The sequence below is a fragment of the Zeugodacus cucurbitae genome, chromosome 6 (assembly GCF_028554725.1).
Source record: "Zeugodacus cucurbitae isolate PBARC_wt_2022May chromosome 6, idZeuCucr1.2, whole genome shotgun sequence".
In the NCBI taxonomy this organism is placed as follows: Eukaryota; Metazoa; Arthropoda; class Insecta; order Diptera; family Tephritidae; genus Zeugodacus; species Zeugodacus cucurbitae.
The window spans coordinates 65,180,893-65,199,838 of NC_071671.1; the positions used below are offsets into that span (position 1 = coordinate 65,180,893).

At 31.7% G+C, this 18,946-nt stretch overlaps 1 protein-coding gene across 2 annotated transcripts in view; it reads left to right on the top strand.

Annotated features, from left to right (window-relative positions):
• The first annotated feature begins 1,992 nt into the window (after positions 1–1,992).
• The window catches only part of LOC105211632 (myeloid differentiation primary response protein MyD88), a 41,470-nt gene continuing 24,516 nt past the window's right edge, over positions 1,993–18,946 (top strand). Inside the window, exons 1-2 of one of the 2 annotated variants that reach the window (XM_011183160.3) lie at positions 1,993–3,118; positions 16,888–17,663. In XM_011183160.3, coding sequence (XP_011181462.1) covers positions 17,183–17,663 — 481 coding nt within the window. In that variant the 5' untranslated portion in view covers positions 1,993–3,118; positions 16,888–17,182. The remainder of the gene's footprint in view (positions 3,119–16,887; positions 17,664–18,946) is intronic. The other variant, XM_054233994.1, reaches the window with a different exon arrangement.

Here is an 18,946-nt window from a genome sequence, read left to right on the forward strand (position 1 = left end):
GATAAGTTTGAGCAACAAATGGCATCGAGTTCGATCAAGAATTGTAATGTAAGGGCAGTAAAAGCAGTCTAGAGTAAAGAAAATTGACGTTAGGTCCCACTCCCATAAAATCAGCATTTTCAGGCTCTAAGTCACTCTGAATTATTATACTCTCGCAACAAAAGTTGCTAAAGAGAGTATTATAGTTTTGTTCACATAACGGTTGTTTGTAATACCTAAAACAAAAAAAGAGTTAGATATAGAGTCATATATTCCAAAGTGATCAGGGTGACGAGTAGATTTGAAATCCGGATGTCTGTCCGTCCGTCCGTCTGTCCGTCTGTCCGTCTGTCCGTCTGTGCAAGCTGTAACTTAAGTAAAAATTAAGATATCTTGACGAAACTTGGCACAAATATTCCTTGGTACCATAAGAAGATCAAGTTCGAAAATGGGCAGAATCGGACCATTGCCACGCCCACAAAATGGCGAAAACCAAAAAAGCATAAAGTGTCATAACTAAGCCATAAATGAAGATATAAAAGTAAAATTTGGAATAAAGGATCGCACTAGGAGGGGGCATATTTGGATGTAATTTTTTTGAGGAAGTGGGCGTGGCCCCGCCCACAAATCGGTTATTTGTATTTAACTCGAAAACTAATAAAGCTATATAAACTAAACTTTCTGCAGTAGGTTATCTTACATACCCCACCACACACCATGAAAATAGTTGAAATCGGATAATAACCACTCCCACCTCCCATACAAAGGTTAGGTTGATAATTACTAAAAGTGGGTTAACTAACTAACGAAAAACGTCAGAAACACTAAATTTTGCAGAAGAAATAGCAGAAGGAAGCTGTACTCAGATTTTTTTTACAAAATGGAAAATGGGCGTGGCATCGCCCACTTATGGGTCAAAAACCATATCTCAGGAACTACTCGACCGATTCGAATGGAATTCGGTATATAATATTTTCTTGACACCCTGATAACACAGACAAAATGGGCGAAATCGGTTCACAACCACGACTACATTCCTTATAATTCAATTTTGAAATCCATCTTATTCCTCCACTTTATAATGTAAACATAAGGAACCAATGAAGATAACGAAATAAAACTTTACACAATTAGTGCCTATTATCTCTGGCTTCACTTGTGAAAAAATTGTCGAAAACGGACCATAACTTTTCAAGGCCCCAGATATCGAACATGTTGAACTTCGCTCATGTTGTTCGCGCCCAAGGATAAATTTTAACCGAAAATATGGCTAAATCTCTCAGATATCACAATTTAATTCAGAGGAAATTGTTTTCTTCTAATAGTGTGTCTCTGTTCCAAAAATTATTAAAATCGAGTCATAACATTACCATATACCTCATTGTAGGTTTTTCAAAAGTATCTTCTCCTAGCTCCCATATACCTAATTATAGGTTTTTCAAAAATACGGTGAGCTTTATTCCGCATATATGTATTGGTTAAATTTCTTCAATAAATTGCGAGAGCATAAAATGTTCGGTTGCCTTTCCCTACTTGTTTTTTTTTTTTTTTAATTTAACCCCTGCGCTCTCTGAATATCTGGCAATGATAGCGATTCTCGAGACAGCTGTGTTTGAAATAATGGGATCCGAGTAAATTTAGTTTTGAATTTTATTCTTTTATATTAATGTTTTTGTTAGTTTATACCGAAATATATTTTTTATGTAAACGTACCGTTAAAAGCGGAATTTAATCAAAACAGTGTAGCATATAAATTTCAAATTTCGCTTGCTAGAAGTATATATTTATTTTTAATGTTTCACCCACAAAAATTAATACAAAAAATTAATTTGTCAAACACTTGTAAATATTTCTCCATTTATGTAATAAAATTAAATGCGGATAAATAATTTTCTTAAAGTTTCCCATTAAAGGCCTAAAAAAATCCCTCACATGTATTACTCGAAAAGCAACACTTGCCCACATCAATTCGCTTAAGCTCTTTTGACATTTGCTTCGCCGCCATTCGCTCAGTTGCCTTTTCTCGTCATTGCTCGTTTGTTGTGTTTTCGCATGTGAATTGTCAAGTGGTTTTCGCCGTTCAGTGTTCGTCGCAGTCAAGTATTATTTTGGTGTTCGACATTCGCGCATATGGTGTTCGCTAAATAACAATGAATTTATTAAGAAAATAACTAAGTCACAATAAATTTGCATTTTTGCTTAATTAACTAATTGAAAGAAAATTGTGTTCCTCTATTGTCTTCGGGCTGTGCAATCATAACTACATATACAAATATAATTATTGCTATTATTTGGCTACACTTGGGGCTCTTGTTTGGCAGTGTGCCAGCTATGCGGACAACATTCAATCGATTGCTAAAAAAAATTTTGATATGTGGCTTGTGATTCGCTTGGAGTGGCAGGAGAAGCGCAACAAGTAATTCGTCGTCGTGTCGAAGTGTGATAAAAACAAAAATTTGATCTTTTTGAACCAATAAATTAACAAAGTGTCGTTTTTTTGTGTTTTACACTCGCAATAATTGCAAAATTCAAGCGCAAAGAGGCTACACAACAATTAAAGCTAATTTCATACAGATATTCGATGTGTTAGCTCATATATTTTTGAGTACGAAAAGTTTAAAACAAATTGCAAAAGTTAATTGATTCAAATAAATAAACGTGTTCGCATATAGTGTCATAATTATTGTTATGATTATTATTATTGCTGCTAGACATATCTGATTGCTGTTGTGTTATGTGTCCGGGGGCAATCAGTTGTGATTGTTGGTGTTTGTTGTGCGTGATGTTGGCATGATTGTCATATGCAAACAATTGAAATTCGCGCATTTAAAAGGTTGCACTAGCAACAACAACAAAACACAAACATATTGTAATAGCAAAATTAAAGTGTACTACTAACGAGAACACCGAAAACATATATCTCATATCATATCGTATAGTGTGGAGGTAACAATTGTGGAGCAAAACAAAAACTTGTGGAGCCTAGTCGTCGTAGCTGTCGCCGTCGCCGCAACAACCGCGCCGCACCCGCACTCTGTGCGTCAGTTTCACGCATACGACGTACGCCTTGGACATTGAGGCAATCGCACTCGCAGCTGACAGATAGAAAGACACAGACGGAGACGCAGACAGCCTGAAGGTGAACACAATTCACATTTAGCTATATTTTGTTTGTTTTATTCTTATTATTTGTTTTTGTATTTTCGTTTAACAACATTCATTCTTTCACCGCGACGACAATAACAATCGCAACAACAACAGCAACAGCGGTTGCCAGTTTATTTTATATATGAATTTCTGTGTGTTGCTACTCTTACTTTGCAACGTTCTATATAAAAAATACTTGTGTGTTTGTATATTGACGTGCTTATTTAGTATATTTATTTTATATTCTATACAGTTACCTATGTATTTGGTTAATTGAAAATAATTTACACAACGAGGTATACATTTGATATAGTTTCCATTATTGCGTTTATTGCTACATGCAGACAAATATTGTATGTATAGCAGCTAGGCAAGTAAAAATGCGCGAATATGCAAAAATTGTATTTAACTAATATTTCGAATCATTTATCGCACTGTTAGTTATCATAATAGCAACAATTCCAACATCCATCATTTCAGTATAATCTAAACACAAGTGTTTGATGACTGGAACGCCATCAGTTTGAGTTTTCTATGTATGCAAGCATTTGTACATATTCATATTCACAACTCAGGTTACTAAATATATTTTACTCCCCCATTGTGTGTATGTACATATGTAGCTTCTCACTCAAACCGAATAATTTGAAATTATCGCGCTTGTCGCCTAATTACTTAGACCTAGTGTTTTCCAACCCCACAAAGCGCCCTTAGCACCTGGATTGTTGATAATTATGCATAGCTTGTGGCAAAAATATATTTCAATTACTCAGTAAAACCGCAAAATGCCTTTCAAAAGCATGTACTTATGTACACTCAAATATAAATGTAGATAATATACAGTCAGCGTATATATTTTTTCATATAGTACATATACATATATGTGTCTGTAAATATAAATGTATAGTGTGCACAATTAAAAACGTAATAATTGTAATATAAAAGCGACAACTGATAAACACAGCTGTAGACACATATAAACAGAAAAGTGCAAACTTGTCAACCTAAAGCAATTAAATTTTACACCCAACGGAAAGCAAAATATTTAAGTTTATACAAATATATGCTTGTGTGTATGTATATATGTATATTCGTTGAACGAAAGAAATTCGAAAAATATTGTTATTTACATCAAAAGCAATGCTTAAACTATTTGTTAAAAATAATAAATGGCGAAAGAGCAAGCATCACTGTACTGTTGTTTTTGTTGCGAACACCTCATAGAAAGCAAAATAGCACTTGTAAAAACAATATTGTTTTTCTCAATTTTCACAGTAGTCCACACTAGAAACAACAAGATTTTTAGTAGAGTGTAGAACTCGATTTTGACTAAAATAATACTTGGCTAAACTTAAAGGTGTTTCTATGAAAGTTTTAGTGTTGTTGTTGTGGCTTTTTTAGCGATCGAAAGAATGCTACAAATAATTTTGAAGAATTGATATTTCGAAAATTGAGGATAGCTCTGGAAATGATAAAACTCTAGGTCCATTCCGGGACTATCGTTTAAACTGTTTCTACTCTGGTGATTAAAACACACTTAAGAAACCATTAAATGCTAAAATAAATCCTTCAAAAACAATGTGTATTTTTCGCTATCCAGAACACTTTATTCAATCGTGATAATACCAAGAACTCGAAAAAACTCATATCTCATAATAGTAAGTGGTTATAACGGGTGATTTTTTTGAGGTTAGGATTTTCATGCATTAGTATTTGACAGATCACGTGGGATTTCAGACATGGTGTCAAAGAGAAAGATGCTCAGTATGCTTTGACATTTCATCATGAATAGACTTACTAACGAGCAACGCTTGCAAATCATTGAATTTTATTACCAAAATCAGTGTTCGGTTCGAAATGTGAAATCCGCTTTTTTATCGACAAATTTTGTTCAGCGATGAGGCTCATTTCTGGTTGAATGGCTACGTAAATAAGCAAAATTGCCGCATTTGGGGTGAAGAGCAACCAGAAGCCGTTCAAGAACTGCCCATGCATCCCGAAAAATGCACTGTTTGGTGTGGTTTGTACGCTGGTGGAATCATTGGACCGTATTTTTTCAAAGATGCTGTTGGACGCAACGTTACGGTGAATGGCGATCGCTATCGTTCGATGCTAACAAACTTTTTGTTGCCAAAAATGGAAGAACTGAACTTGGTTGACATGTGGTTTCAACAAGATGGCGCTACATGCCACACAGCTCGCGATTCTATGGCCATTTTGAGGGAAAACTTCGGAGAACAATTCATCTCAAGAAATGGACCCGTAAGTTGGCCACCAAGATCATGCGATTTAACGCCTTTAGACTATTTTTTGTGGGGCTACGTCAAGTCTAAAGTCTACAGAAATAAGCCAGCAACTATTCCAGCTTTGGAAGACAACATTTCCGAAGAAATTCGGGCTATTCCGGCCGAAATGCTCGAAAAAGTTGCCCAAAATTGGACTTTCCGAATGGACCATGCGTTTTTTTTTTTAAAAAAGTTATCAAGCTCTTAAAAAATCACCCTTTACGAACAAAGCCTTTAACCACTTACAGCACCAACAAAGAGCCTAATCAAAGCGTGCAAACACTCCAATTTTTTGTTTTTGCTGAAACACAATTGTTACTTTCCACTTTCTGCACGTCTGCATTCTTTGGCCTTACGCCAATTGGGAGAGAGACGACGACCATGTGACTGTCATAAACCTATAAATTAATTTAAAAAAATTAGTACCGAGTTCATGCGCTTTCCCATTGGAAACGTTTTCTCGGCACAAGGTCGCATGTACATAGCTATGGTCATTGTGACGAACCAACGTACCGATCGACAGACTGCTTGTCGATAAGTGCTTTTGCACGGCATGTGTGAATTTGTTTCTTTTTTTTTTTGTTGAGCATTTCTTCGATATTTATATGTGTGTATGTGTGGCTGTACACATACTATTTGCCAATTAGCACACAAGTGGTACGACATGCTATGCCATTCACTTTGATAGACGTTTTTAGCGATAGGAACACCTCATTTGTCTCCAGTTTGCCCATTGTTAGCTGTGATATTATAAAATGCGTATACAGATAGTACGCGCAGCTTATCAAGTGACTTTGTTTTCGTGGCAGATAAACCTTTTTTTAAGTGATTATAAAATTTGGTTGAAATATCTACTTGAACTTGTGTGAAATTTCTTTAGAAAAGTGCACAAACAAGTAAATAAATATGAGATAATGTTAACAAATTGCGTGTGAAGCTTTTGAAGCTTTATTTTGTAAAAAAACATATATTAGTCACTGGTCCAAAATATCTGGAAATTAATATTGTTATTCTCATTTTATTGTTTGGACTTAAAGGAAAAACCGTGTTGGGTAGCGCCGAAATGTTTAACAACATTTTAATTTAAAAAAATTAGTAATAAAGGAAAATTATTTTAAAAAAATTAGTAATAAAGGAAAATGATCTTAAAAAAATTATTGAAAAAAGAATTTAAAGAAACAAAGAATATTAAAAAAATATAAAAAAATGTTAAAAAAGTATATGTTTTTTTTTTAATTTATCATAAAAAAATTCAAAAATTTTCTGAAAAATTTAAAAAAAAATTGATTTCAAAAATGAATTATTAAAATAAAAAATTATCAAAAAAAATATTTAAAAAAATATATTAAAAAAAAAATATTAAAAAAAAATATTTAAAAAAATATATAAAAAAAATATTGAAGAAAATATCAATTTAATATTTAAAAAAAGTTTATATTTTTTATTAATTTATCACCAAAAAATTCAAATATTTTCTCAAAAATTGAAAAAAAAGGTTTTTTAAAAATTAATTATTAAAAAAAGTATTTAAAAAAATACCTATTTAATTATAAAAATATTTCAAATATTTTCCCAAAAACTTTAAAAATTGTATTTAAAATCCAAAAAAATTCATTTAATTTAGTATTCATAACGCCGGATCTAAGATCTTGACCGACCTTGTTATTGCTGATCCAGCAAACATACGCTTATATGTGCATGAGTATATTCTACATAGAAGAATTACTCAAACACTGTGCTATCTTTTAGCGAATTTGTCTCTTATTTATGACTGCTTATCTTGTTTAGATCTTAAAGCTCAAACATACACGCACACACACACAGATACACTTATGTATATACACCTATAATATGATTATATATACTCTAAAATATATTTATTACTAACAAACCTACTCAAGCTTGAAGCAAAAGGCGAGTAACTCGTTTTTTTGTTTTGTCATTGCTTTAACTGGTCTTTCGTGTGCGGCGTGCAAGTTACGGTTTATTTTCTAGACACAAAATTTTATAGTTTGTAGTTTAGTAAATTAGCATTTTTAATTTGTATTGCTTTTATCAACGTTTAGACGCAAAGTAAGTAAGTGTGTGGGCATCTATATAGCTATAGACGGTTGTGCATTTGATTTTTATTGAGTTTTCCTCTTGTGTTTTTTTTTCAATTTGTTTCTTTTTTTTTAATATTTATTGAAACTGTGTGTATCTGTAGCGTCTAAATAGAGATTTATAGCTGTTTGGAATTTAACATACACGTTTCTGACATTAACCTATCGATGAGGGGAAGCAAAAAAGTAACAAAAAAAAAATATTGTTAATTAAAAATGAAAAAAAAATGTATACACGAAAAAAAGTAAATAAATTAATTGCGTATAAAACAGTTTTTAGAAGGCTTCAGCGATCACAGGTGCTGTGAGTGAGTGAGTGTGCACGTTTTTTGGCTTTAAGTACTGCTTATTTGTTGTTCTTAATGGAGTTTATGCTTGGAAATACATGTTAAATAACAGTTTAGCAAAAAGCGTCTCAAAACAAGTGCGTTTTAAATTTTAAATAAAACAAAAAATATTTCGATTACATTTCAAAAACGATGCTAGCATTATATATTAATAAATTTAAAACGAATAAGCGCATGTGAATACACAGACTGATAAAAGAGGTTGATTAGAACATTTAAATCTCATACATACATACATACAGACAACCTTTTATCAAAATATATTTACGCATACACATTATATATAGCATAAACATCATTATCATACGGGGTATCAGCTCACGTTTGTTTGCCAAAATATTTATTTATAAACCTATCGAGCAGCTTAATATATTAATAATAAAATAAAGTGAAGTGTTTGCTTTAAATTTCTTGTTTCGCTCCAAATTGTGCTAAAAATAAACGGATAATGTTAAACAGACCTATCAGTCTTCCTTTCTAATTATAATCAACGAGTTAATTAAAAAGAAAAATATTAAAAAAAAATAAATAAAAAACTTTGCTGTACGTACGCTTTCTAACCCGCACAATAAGTGAAAGGATCGCAAAGTTCTTTGTCGATTTTTTATTTCATTTAAACATTTAATCGTAAAGCAATTAATTGTGCCTGCTATCGCGCACCTGTACTTCTTATAATGAAATGAATGAGAACCTTGAAATTAACACGCATAAATTAATGCATTTAATTCGATTTCCGTTTTTTACATTTGCGCACCCGGAAATTAAAGAAACTCACACTCGCTAGTGTAATTTGTTTACATGCGTATCTAATTGCGGTAGAGCTAATTATTTCGCACTTAGCACATTCAAATTCATCTGTAATTTCTTGCTTCTAAAGATCTTTGTTACAATAGGAACCTTTCAATCAGATTTACGCAGTGAGTTCTAACATTTCTGCTCTTTGACTGTGAGTTCATTTCGGCGGTGAATCACTGGACGAAAGTTCTGGAGAAATAACTAAGTGTTTTTCCATTATAACATAGTGTTCAAACAGACCCTTAATTGAGCAATGAAGAATTTTGTAGCAATATAATAGTCTTTTCGCACAGGAATCAATTGATCAATTAACCGGCGTTTACCCGATGAAAGAGCTGATTTAGATCGATTTATCATATACAAGAAAAATTGTATCTGACTACATTAATTTTTAATCGAATACAAATCGAGTTGAAACTGGAATTGCAAATTTGTTTGTGGTTATTGATAAAATAGCAATCCGCTGATCAAATTTACCAATTTCTTATGAACTACAAAAAACTGGATAACAGCTGATCGTTAATTGAGTAGCCGGCTGTGCGAAAGGCAAAAACAGGTTTCTCAATTATAAACATAATATATTAAATTAGTTTGGAATTTCGAAAATGCTATATATAAGCCACAATTCTTTTCAATTTCTAAATGGCTACATTAACTAATTAAGCAATTAGTAAGAGTGTGAAGTGTGTTCAGTGATAGTAGGAAAGTCTAAAGCAAATTATTTACACCAAATTGATTTTTTTTAAATAATGAGTCAATTAACATCTTAGCCTTAACTAATTGACCTATTTGAAATGGAGACAGAATAGGATCTTAAAGTAAGAGTGATTCCAAAAATGTAAATAACTGACTTTTTCGAACTTTACATCACGCTGAGGAGAAAACGCTGAGCGAACACATCACCTGTCTAGTAATAATTGAGCCGAACATTGGAATGTAAAGTAGAGCGCTGTTGTATCGTGCTCGACGGGCCGTCTGAAACAAGGAAGATTTCTTTACATAAATCATTATGGTAATTCTAGTGAAAATAAGGTATCAAATTGAAAAACGATAAAAACAAAAATAACCCTTCGGAGTCGTAAAATCCGTTGTAATGGTCATTTAAGTTATGGAAGGTGAAATTAATTTTATTAGACTAAATTGTTGTTGTTGTTTATGGGAGCTTTTAAATGTATATCTTTGACTCAAATCTAGCACAAATATTAGGAATAAAATTAATTATTTTTTTTTGTGAAAAAAGTCATAAAAATATCTATGTACGTGTGATTTTATAAGCAGAATTCTTCATCTCCAAAACCCGCAATTAAGGCAGTAGTCTGCTTTACTGGCTTAAAAAAATCGATTTTTTTTGTTTTGTTTTAAATCTCTTCCAAAACTATCCAAGAATATGTCTTTAAAATTCCAGAAGCCAATTCGACATATTTTCGAAGCTAGAGCAGTTTTAGTGGCCGTGCGTCGACCAGGTGCGAATGCTCAGGACCGAAAACTTTAAAGCGCGTTTTCTCGAATTTTTATTTTCACAAGTGTTAGAAAACGGTGCCGGCGATAGCAAAAAGAATATATGTCCGATCGAAAAAAACCAAAGTGATCTAGCTTCAGTATTAAATTATCTTCTATTTGAACTAAAAAAGTTAGACAAAAGTATTATTTAAACTACTTGTTTTGCAACTTAGAGTAAATTTTTTTTCTTAAAAAAGTGATTTTTTTTTTTCAAACTTCGAAAAAATTTGGAATTTTATAACTTCTTCGGTATAAAGGAAAGAAACTTATAACAATTAAAAAAAAAAATTGGTTCGACTGTTTCAGATGCATCGCACGACCTCCATCACCGGCACCGATTTACAAGTGCAGACTCTAGGCGCTCCAGAAAAATACTTACAACTTTGAAAAAATTTCAATATTTTTTAATAATAAATATTGTTTTTTTTTTAAGTCTTAAATATAGTACACTATCGTCTTAAAATTCCGTTTACCGCAATCATTTTCTTCCCCTTTTTTTCGTTTTTTTTCGGCTTCTAAAGCAGACTACTGCCTTAAAGATAAAATTATTGCATTATTTAAAAATAAAGAAACCACAAAATATTACTCATAAAAAAAAGTTTTATTAAACAAAAATTAAAAGTGAAATTAAAAAAAATAAGAAAATTGTATTCATTCATACTTCGCCACAAAAACACTGACCACAAAAGTGAGCCAACCAAAAAAAAAAAATCGCTAAACTCGTTTGATTGTTTGAAATAAATCAGATTTATTTGTTATACACTGCGGATTTTTTAGGAGAAAAGTAAAAAAAATTAAACAATTGTTTGAATAAATTAATTTAGTCAAATTATTGTACTTGTATTTGCAAGTTTTAAATACTTCAAAATAAGTTCAAAAACCGGGTATGGGTTACCTGTTATTAACACGTGTATCATGTGTAATATTTCTACTTAAATATAAAATCTGCGTTTATTTATGTATTTATATAAATTTAATTAACATGGTAACTCATAGACTTCTATATAGTTATTTAGTTAATTTTATATGTTCCACAAATAAGTACAACCTTTTAAATGTCTCATTTAATGATGTTGCTGTGGTTTTCACCGCCTCACAATGAATTTAATATATACATATATGTTCATATAGTTTAAAATATATATGTATTTATATATATTTAAAACTAAAATAATCACTTGCAAGTTAATTATGGACACGATACACTAAAGCTCATTACTAGATATTAACGGACCGAAACCACAAATTTCGACTTAAGTCGTTTTAATTAGATTTTACAAATCTCATATATCACGTTATTCGTTTATTATTTGATTAAATTATCATTCTAGTTAAATGCAATTACATTTTAAACAAAAAATAACAAATTTTATAAATAAGATATTACAACAACAACAAAAAACAAGTAAGGAAAGGTTAAGTTCGGGTGCAACCGAACATTTTATACTCTCGCTTACTCTCGTAAGATAACACAGAATTTGACCCATATATTCGACATAAAGTCCAATAGAATAACGAAAATCATCATATATAGCATATGAGGGCTGAGGTAATTCCTGAACCGATTTCACTATTAAACCCATCGTATTTTTGTAAAACCTAAAATTAGGTATATACGTACGAGCTAGGGGAAGATATGAACCGATTTTAACCATTTTTGGTACAGAGACACACTATTAGAAGAAAAAGATTCCCTCTGAATTAAAATAAGATATCTGAGAGATTTACCGATATTTTAGGTGAAAAATTACCATAAGGCATTGAAAAGTTATTGTCCGATTTCGACATTTTTTTCACAAGTGATGCCACGGATCATATTGCGAGAAATATACAAAAAAAAAACTATTTATGGGCGTAGCCCCGCCCCCTTTACATCCAAATCCATCCATTACATCCAAATATGGCCCTTCATAGTGCGATCCTTTGTACCAAATTTTATTTTATAACTTTATTTTATTTGTTTTCGGTTTTTGCCATTTTGTGGACGTGGCAGTGGACCGATTTCGCCCATTTTCGAAAGCAACCCTCTCACGGTCCCTAAAGAATATTTTTGCAAGTTTCGTCAAGATATCTTAATTTTTACTCAAGTTACAGTTTGCACAGACGGACAGACATCCGGATTTCAAATCTACTCGTCACTTTGGTATATATAACTCCATACCTAACTGTTTTAGTTTTAGGTGTTACAAACAACCGTTCTGTGAACAAAACTATAATACTCCTTAGCAACTTTTGTTGCGAGAGTATAATAAATGATAAACTCAGTCAAGGTCAAACTTTAAGCTCTTCGGCATATCAAGTATGGATCAATACATTCCCACTGTTTCACTTTGACGAAAGTTAGAATCATAAAACCGGAAATGACTCGATTTTGTAACCAGCAAATGACTGTCATCTCCGCAACATTACTCAAAGCATCTTTTTGTGAATAAAAACAAAAGAAAATCATTAATTTAGTCATCTTTGTTGTCCAATAAGAATGTTCAACAGTTTTCGTGAGAATTCTATTTGACTCCCAGTATAATTGTAAATTATAGCTTTCTATAATCGTAAATAAAACTATATTTTAACGCTATTTTATCAGTTTGCTATACTCTGTGCAAGTGTCTAATAATAAAATTTAGATTTATTTTCATTCGTTTTTCCGCGAACACATGAAACTACTCCACAAATGTAGATATGCGCGAATATATAAATAATTTGTTACAAAGTGGAAAATTATAACAGAGTAGAAAAAACAAATAGAAAATAGTTATATAAAGTGTAGTTGTCATGCCTACTTCGTCGTGCCTTAACCGGCTTTTTCTAGTTCAACTGTCAAGTCGGGCCCCATTTTAATTACCGTAATTGTGTATAAACATTTTAAGATTATTATTAATGTGACAGTCAATTAAAATTTTTCCAATACGAACACACACATGCATATGTATACATCTCGAAAGCAATAAATATGCAGTGGAGCCCTTTCCGGGCGCTCCCATTACTAGACCATATACTTAAGTATGTAAGTGGTGTATAATGGAGAGGCGCAAAGCTGATTTGATAATTAAAACACGTTTTTTTTTCAACTTTATAATTTTGTTTGTATTACATAATAATTTTTATAAATAAATATAAATATATTATTATAAAAAATACAAAATATTTTTTTTTTCAACATTATTTAAATTTTTGTTAGTTTTAGATTTATTTTATAAATATTTTTAAATTTTATATTTAATATTTTTTTGCAATTTTGTCAAATTTTTTCTTTTCAAAATTATTGAATTTTGTAATTTTTTTCAAATAATTTTATTTTTAAAATTGTTTTTTTATAATTTTTCATAATAATTTTCTTAAATTTATTTGTATTTTTTTTTATTTTTTAAATTTTTGTTATTTTTTAGATTTATTTAATAAATTGTATTTAAATTTTTTTTTTATTTTTTTCTTTGTATACTTCGTCAAATATTTTTTGTTTTCAAAATTATTTAAATTTTTGTTATTTTGAATTTTATTTTTTAATATTTTTTTTTATTAGTTACATGTTTGTTATTTTTTATTTTATTTTTGTTTTTCAAAATTATTTAAATTTTTGTTATTTTTAGGTTTATTTTATAAATTTTTTTTTAAATTTTTTTTTTCAAATTTTGTCTTTACATTTTTTTATTAATTTTTGTGAATTTTTTTTCTTTTTTAAATTATTAAAATTTTAGTTATTTTGTAATATTTTTTAATCAATTTTATTTTAAAATTTGTTTTTTATAATTTTTTTTAGTTATGTTTATTATTTTCGTTCACTTATTTTCTTTTGAAACGGATGGGTATTTACATATGCTTGTCTGTATGTATGTATGTCGCTATGTACAGTGCAAAATACAACGTAGATATGTCTGTATGTGCATGCATAATAATTCAGCGATGGGTAATGAGGCTATCACTCATATTTTATTTTAATTTATTTTACTTTTTTTTCAAACAAGTTATTGTGGTTTTACGAAATTGTCTGTAACTGTCTTTGTGTGTATTTATTTAAATTTACCCATAGAAGGGAAATGCGTTTAAATATTTACATATGTATGAGTGTCGTGTTTGTTTTAGCTTAGATCAGCTTAGATAGCTCGACACTTGTAAAGTCAAACGCTTCGCTGCCTGTAAATATGACTGTTATTTGTTATTTAACAAACCAACTTTAATTGGTATGAATACCGCTCTATACTAGTTCTTAGTCATCAGTAGTTTAATTGTGCACATATTTGTATATAGTATATCCATGAGTTTGCCAATTTGTGTACACATTAGGGTAGTCGGAATTAGTTGGAGTACGAAATTAATTTTTTATGAGAAGTAAACTACACTTGTTGTGGAAAATATTGGTTTTATAATATATATATATATTTAATATATATATTTTATATATTTGTATATATTTAATAATTTTTTGCATTTAATTTCTTTATGGTTTCCAATATAGACTAATAATAATATATAAAATTAAATATCTTTGTTACTTCAATTTAATGTCAGAAAAAGTCGACCACCCTAATGCAGTAATGCATATTTATATGCGTATCAATTTATGTACATACCATACATATTATTTTGAACATTATTTAATTAACGATTAGAAAAAATACATATGTCTCATTAGTGTTCAAATATATGTTTGTAGCTTATTTACGATATGTATATAATATATTTTATCGCAACGCCAACTGTCAACAATACACGAATATGTACTATATAAGCTTATAGGCAACGACATAAGTACATATGTATATGTATGTATCGATAATATATTAACGAAATGCGATAAAGCTTTCAAGTGGCTATTATGAAAGTGTTGAATGAATTGCAGCATTCATAAGAAAACCACACACATGTTTTGTGGTCATTTGTCATAAATTAAAATATTATTAAATACTTAGTTTTTTGGTTGTAAAATATTTTTAAATGCTTTTAGTATCCATCCAATTTTAAATAAAATAATTCAATTATTTATAACAAATACCAAAATCTGTGGCAACTCTGTTGGTTTTATTTCTTTGTGTTTTCTAGTTTTTCAAATCAAAAATTTTGTTGTATAAAAAATATCAGCTGGCAACAGGCGCTTAGCCAGTAAATTCTCGCTTAATTATCGTTGTAGCGTCCATTCAATTCGAGCACGTACACTTGATGACACATTAATAACAATAGTCATTTAACTTTAGTTCATAGTCCAAAGCTAAAGTTGATCAGATAAGCGCACAAATCAATATTATTTCAACAAATCAACATAATAGACGCAGACGGCAGTTGAAAATACATACAAACATATACATATATGCGTTTGAAAGGCACTGTAATATAAATTGATACAGTCCCACTTTACGAGGTTGGCTCAGTGAGACGCTGTATATAAAACATGAGAAAAATGTATCTAAATAACACCACTCCTAATCAGTTAGTCCAGTGTTTTTCAAATTTCATTATCTCCAAACATTACGGACCTCGTCATCTCTCTCCTCCCAAACTTGGAGTATTTAAGTACTGCTCTTAAGATTTGAAATCAGTACCACCTATTCCTCACTTCAACACCACGTTTATATAACCTTAACAAGAGCCATTTGGAATACTCATATATTGTCTAAATTTTCTCAATATTTATTTAAATTTTATATTTTATTCCAATAAAATTTCTCCAGAAATTTAATGAATTATCAAGCATTCATTGTAAAAATAGTATAATGTCATGAATTTATGAGATTATTCTGATACAGTCGTTTATGATGTCAGTTAATTGTTTTATAATTTTCGTGAAGGAAAATGTTTTCTTTTTTCACGCTATAAAATAATAAAGAAGGTCAGTTTTGAGTCATCTGGCCCTATCCGTCAGTCTGTCTGTCATACCGCTATTTGAATCTGCGGTTTACCGAATAAATCAGAAGACCATAACGTACAGCTGTGGCATAATGGTACACTAATGAAGGTACATAGTCTCGGGAAAGACTTTAGTTCTAACCCTTACTTTTATTATTGTGATAGTTTGAGCCTTATGAGCCTGAATTTATAAGAATCCTATAATGTATGGATCCCACCCCAAACCCCGATACGACTCCAGTTTCGGAAAAATTTCAAGATTAAAATCTTTTACGGCCCAAAAAAGACTATGGAAACCCTTTCATCATGTTTATGCTATGAGAAAACCCTCTATTAAATAAACTCAACCCATCATAGGCGTCATAAAATTTACTAGAACCCCTATTCGAAGCATTATATCAATAAGTACTACACAAGTACTCGGCTAAATTCGTCCTTCAAAAATAGTTGACCTTATTTTCAGTGAAGTACTTACATTAGTGTAGATTAGAACTTTTTTCTATCAGCAAGGAGAAATCTGCAGTCGGCCTAATTATAAAGAAAAACTATAGTTTAGTTTCTAGCTATAATATATTGTTTAAGCATACGATTCAAAATAACTAACTGCCATACTTATCTCTATACGTGCTTGTATGTAAGTATGTCTCCGGTATGTCGGTGGTAATCTTTAACGCTGTCAGCTGATCAGCGAATAAATCATGTTGTTGTTAACTCACTTTTATGCCTGAACGTTGGATTAGCGCTTATCAGTTTTATAATTTTATTGCACTCGTTATGATTGTTGTTGTTGTTTTAGTTTTAGTAATTAAGATTATATGCAGCCTAAATAATAATAATTTGATTGATTGTCATATATTCTCAACGTCTTTCTTTCTTTCTTTCTTTTACATGCAGTCATTCGTGTCGTCATCGCTGTTCCAGCGCTGCCGCCGTCAACGTCGCCGCTGCAGTAGATGTATGTGTGTGTTTTCGTTTGTCGTAAGCGTTCGTTGAACGCTGCAAGCCAATAACAACAAGCCAAGCAACAACCGCCAAAAACGATAACCGTACACCCAGTCAACGACAACGACAACAACAGCAACTTTTGACAAAAACAAAAAACCAAAAATAATAACAAATTAATAACAAACAATTTTAAAGAAAACCAAAAGCATTAAAATATTTACAACAACAAAAAAACAGCTCAAATATGGTGCAACAACAACGTCTGGCCATCGCCATACCAAATATTACCAACCGCATGTCGTCCATCTCGTCAGTCGGCGTCAGCACACCCGGTTCCGTCTCGTCAACCACCTCCTCTACCTACAATGGCAGCCTATCGGCGTCAATGGACTCGCCGGCTACGGAAGTGAGCAGCGCCGATATCGCCATGTTTGTGGAGACACCGCTCCAGGAGCTGAGCACCAATACGCGGCTTCAGTTGTCACAGCTCTTGAACTGTCGCAAGATCTTGCGTTCCGAAGATGGGTACGAGCGCGATTGGCGCGGTGTCGCGGAGCTGGCTGAGGTGCGCAGCTTCTGCAGCAGCAACAATGACGACCCCATGCGCACCGTGCTGCGTGAGTGGTGTTCCCACCGTCCGCAGACGGCGACATTTGCGCGCTTGCAACAGTGCCTTGGCATCATCGATCGCTGGGATGTCAGCGATGATATTTACGAGAATATGGGTGAGTCACGAGAATATGTCGAGCACATACGCCTCCATACACATAGCTATTATTATAAATGTTGCGTAGGGCCAGACGCTTCTGTTTACACGGTGCAGGCATCCCCTGGGCACGTGTTCTATATTTAAAATCCGCTAATTATACTTCCTTCTTGTCTCGCTGTTTGCTCGTTGTCAGGCATATTATGTGTGTGCATAAACACTTTGCAAGGTTGTTGTAATGAAAAACGTCAAGTAAATTATTCTCGCATTCTTTTCGAAACAACAACTGCAAAAAAAAAAACAGTGCGGTGAAAGCGACGCGCCACAATAACCTTTATTACGCGCCTCATGTGGTTAATGACCATGTGTTGGCGTGGTGAATTATGCGAAAGGCTCATATGACAGTCACTCGGTGGTGATGACATAATGCGCTGTGCAATTGCCACCTTGCCACCAACGATTGCGTTTCCCTACCGTACAAAACTTTGCTATAATGTTGTAACTACTGTGCCTAATGAATATTAGTAACTGCACGGAAGTATCAGTAGTTTCCGTTAGGAGATTAGATTTCTAGTAAAAAATTAAATTTTCTTAACTCATTTGATATTTATGTTGGCGTAAAACCGTTTGAAATGTTACTGCAGAGTTGCCAGCTTTATATAAAAATATTGCCTACATTTAGGCGCATTCCTGTCTAAATATTATATCATAATACTTAACTTCAAATTATATTTTATTAAAATGGAAATAAAACATTGAAATTTCCAAAAAAAAATATCTTAACATTTGGTGTTAACACCCTGAGTTGTTTCGCTGAAAAAATTTACCCAAACTTCCTGAAAAAATTTAAAATTTCCCTCGTCAGAAATATTTCTACAAGCACAAAAGTAACTATTCCTAAACTTAAAGTTGTTTCTAACTAAATTAAAGTCAATTCTCACCAGCAAACTATGCAAAATCACCCAGTTTCAGTGAAACCTTTGTCAGCTTCTTTCTATTCCTGGTATACGAGTTCATGACTTCACCAATATCGAAACAGTACTTTTTGTATTACAAATCAAATACAAATAATAAAACTCACTTTATATACATTGTAAGCTCTCTCACAATAAATAATAAGTACGCTTGTGTCTAATTATGGATTTCACTTTTCATATCCGAGGGACCCCACTCTCTCATACACTAATTCAAATTAGTCACCGTCTCAATGCGCGGTGACGCAATGTGAGTGAGCTGCATTATACTTTTATATTTCACTGCGACACAAGATTTTGGGGGATCATTGAATTAATTAACCATTTA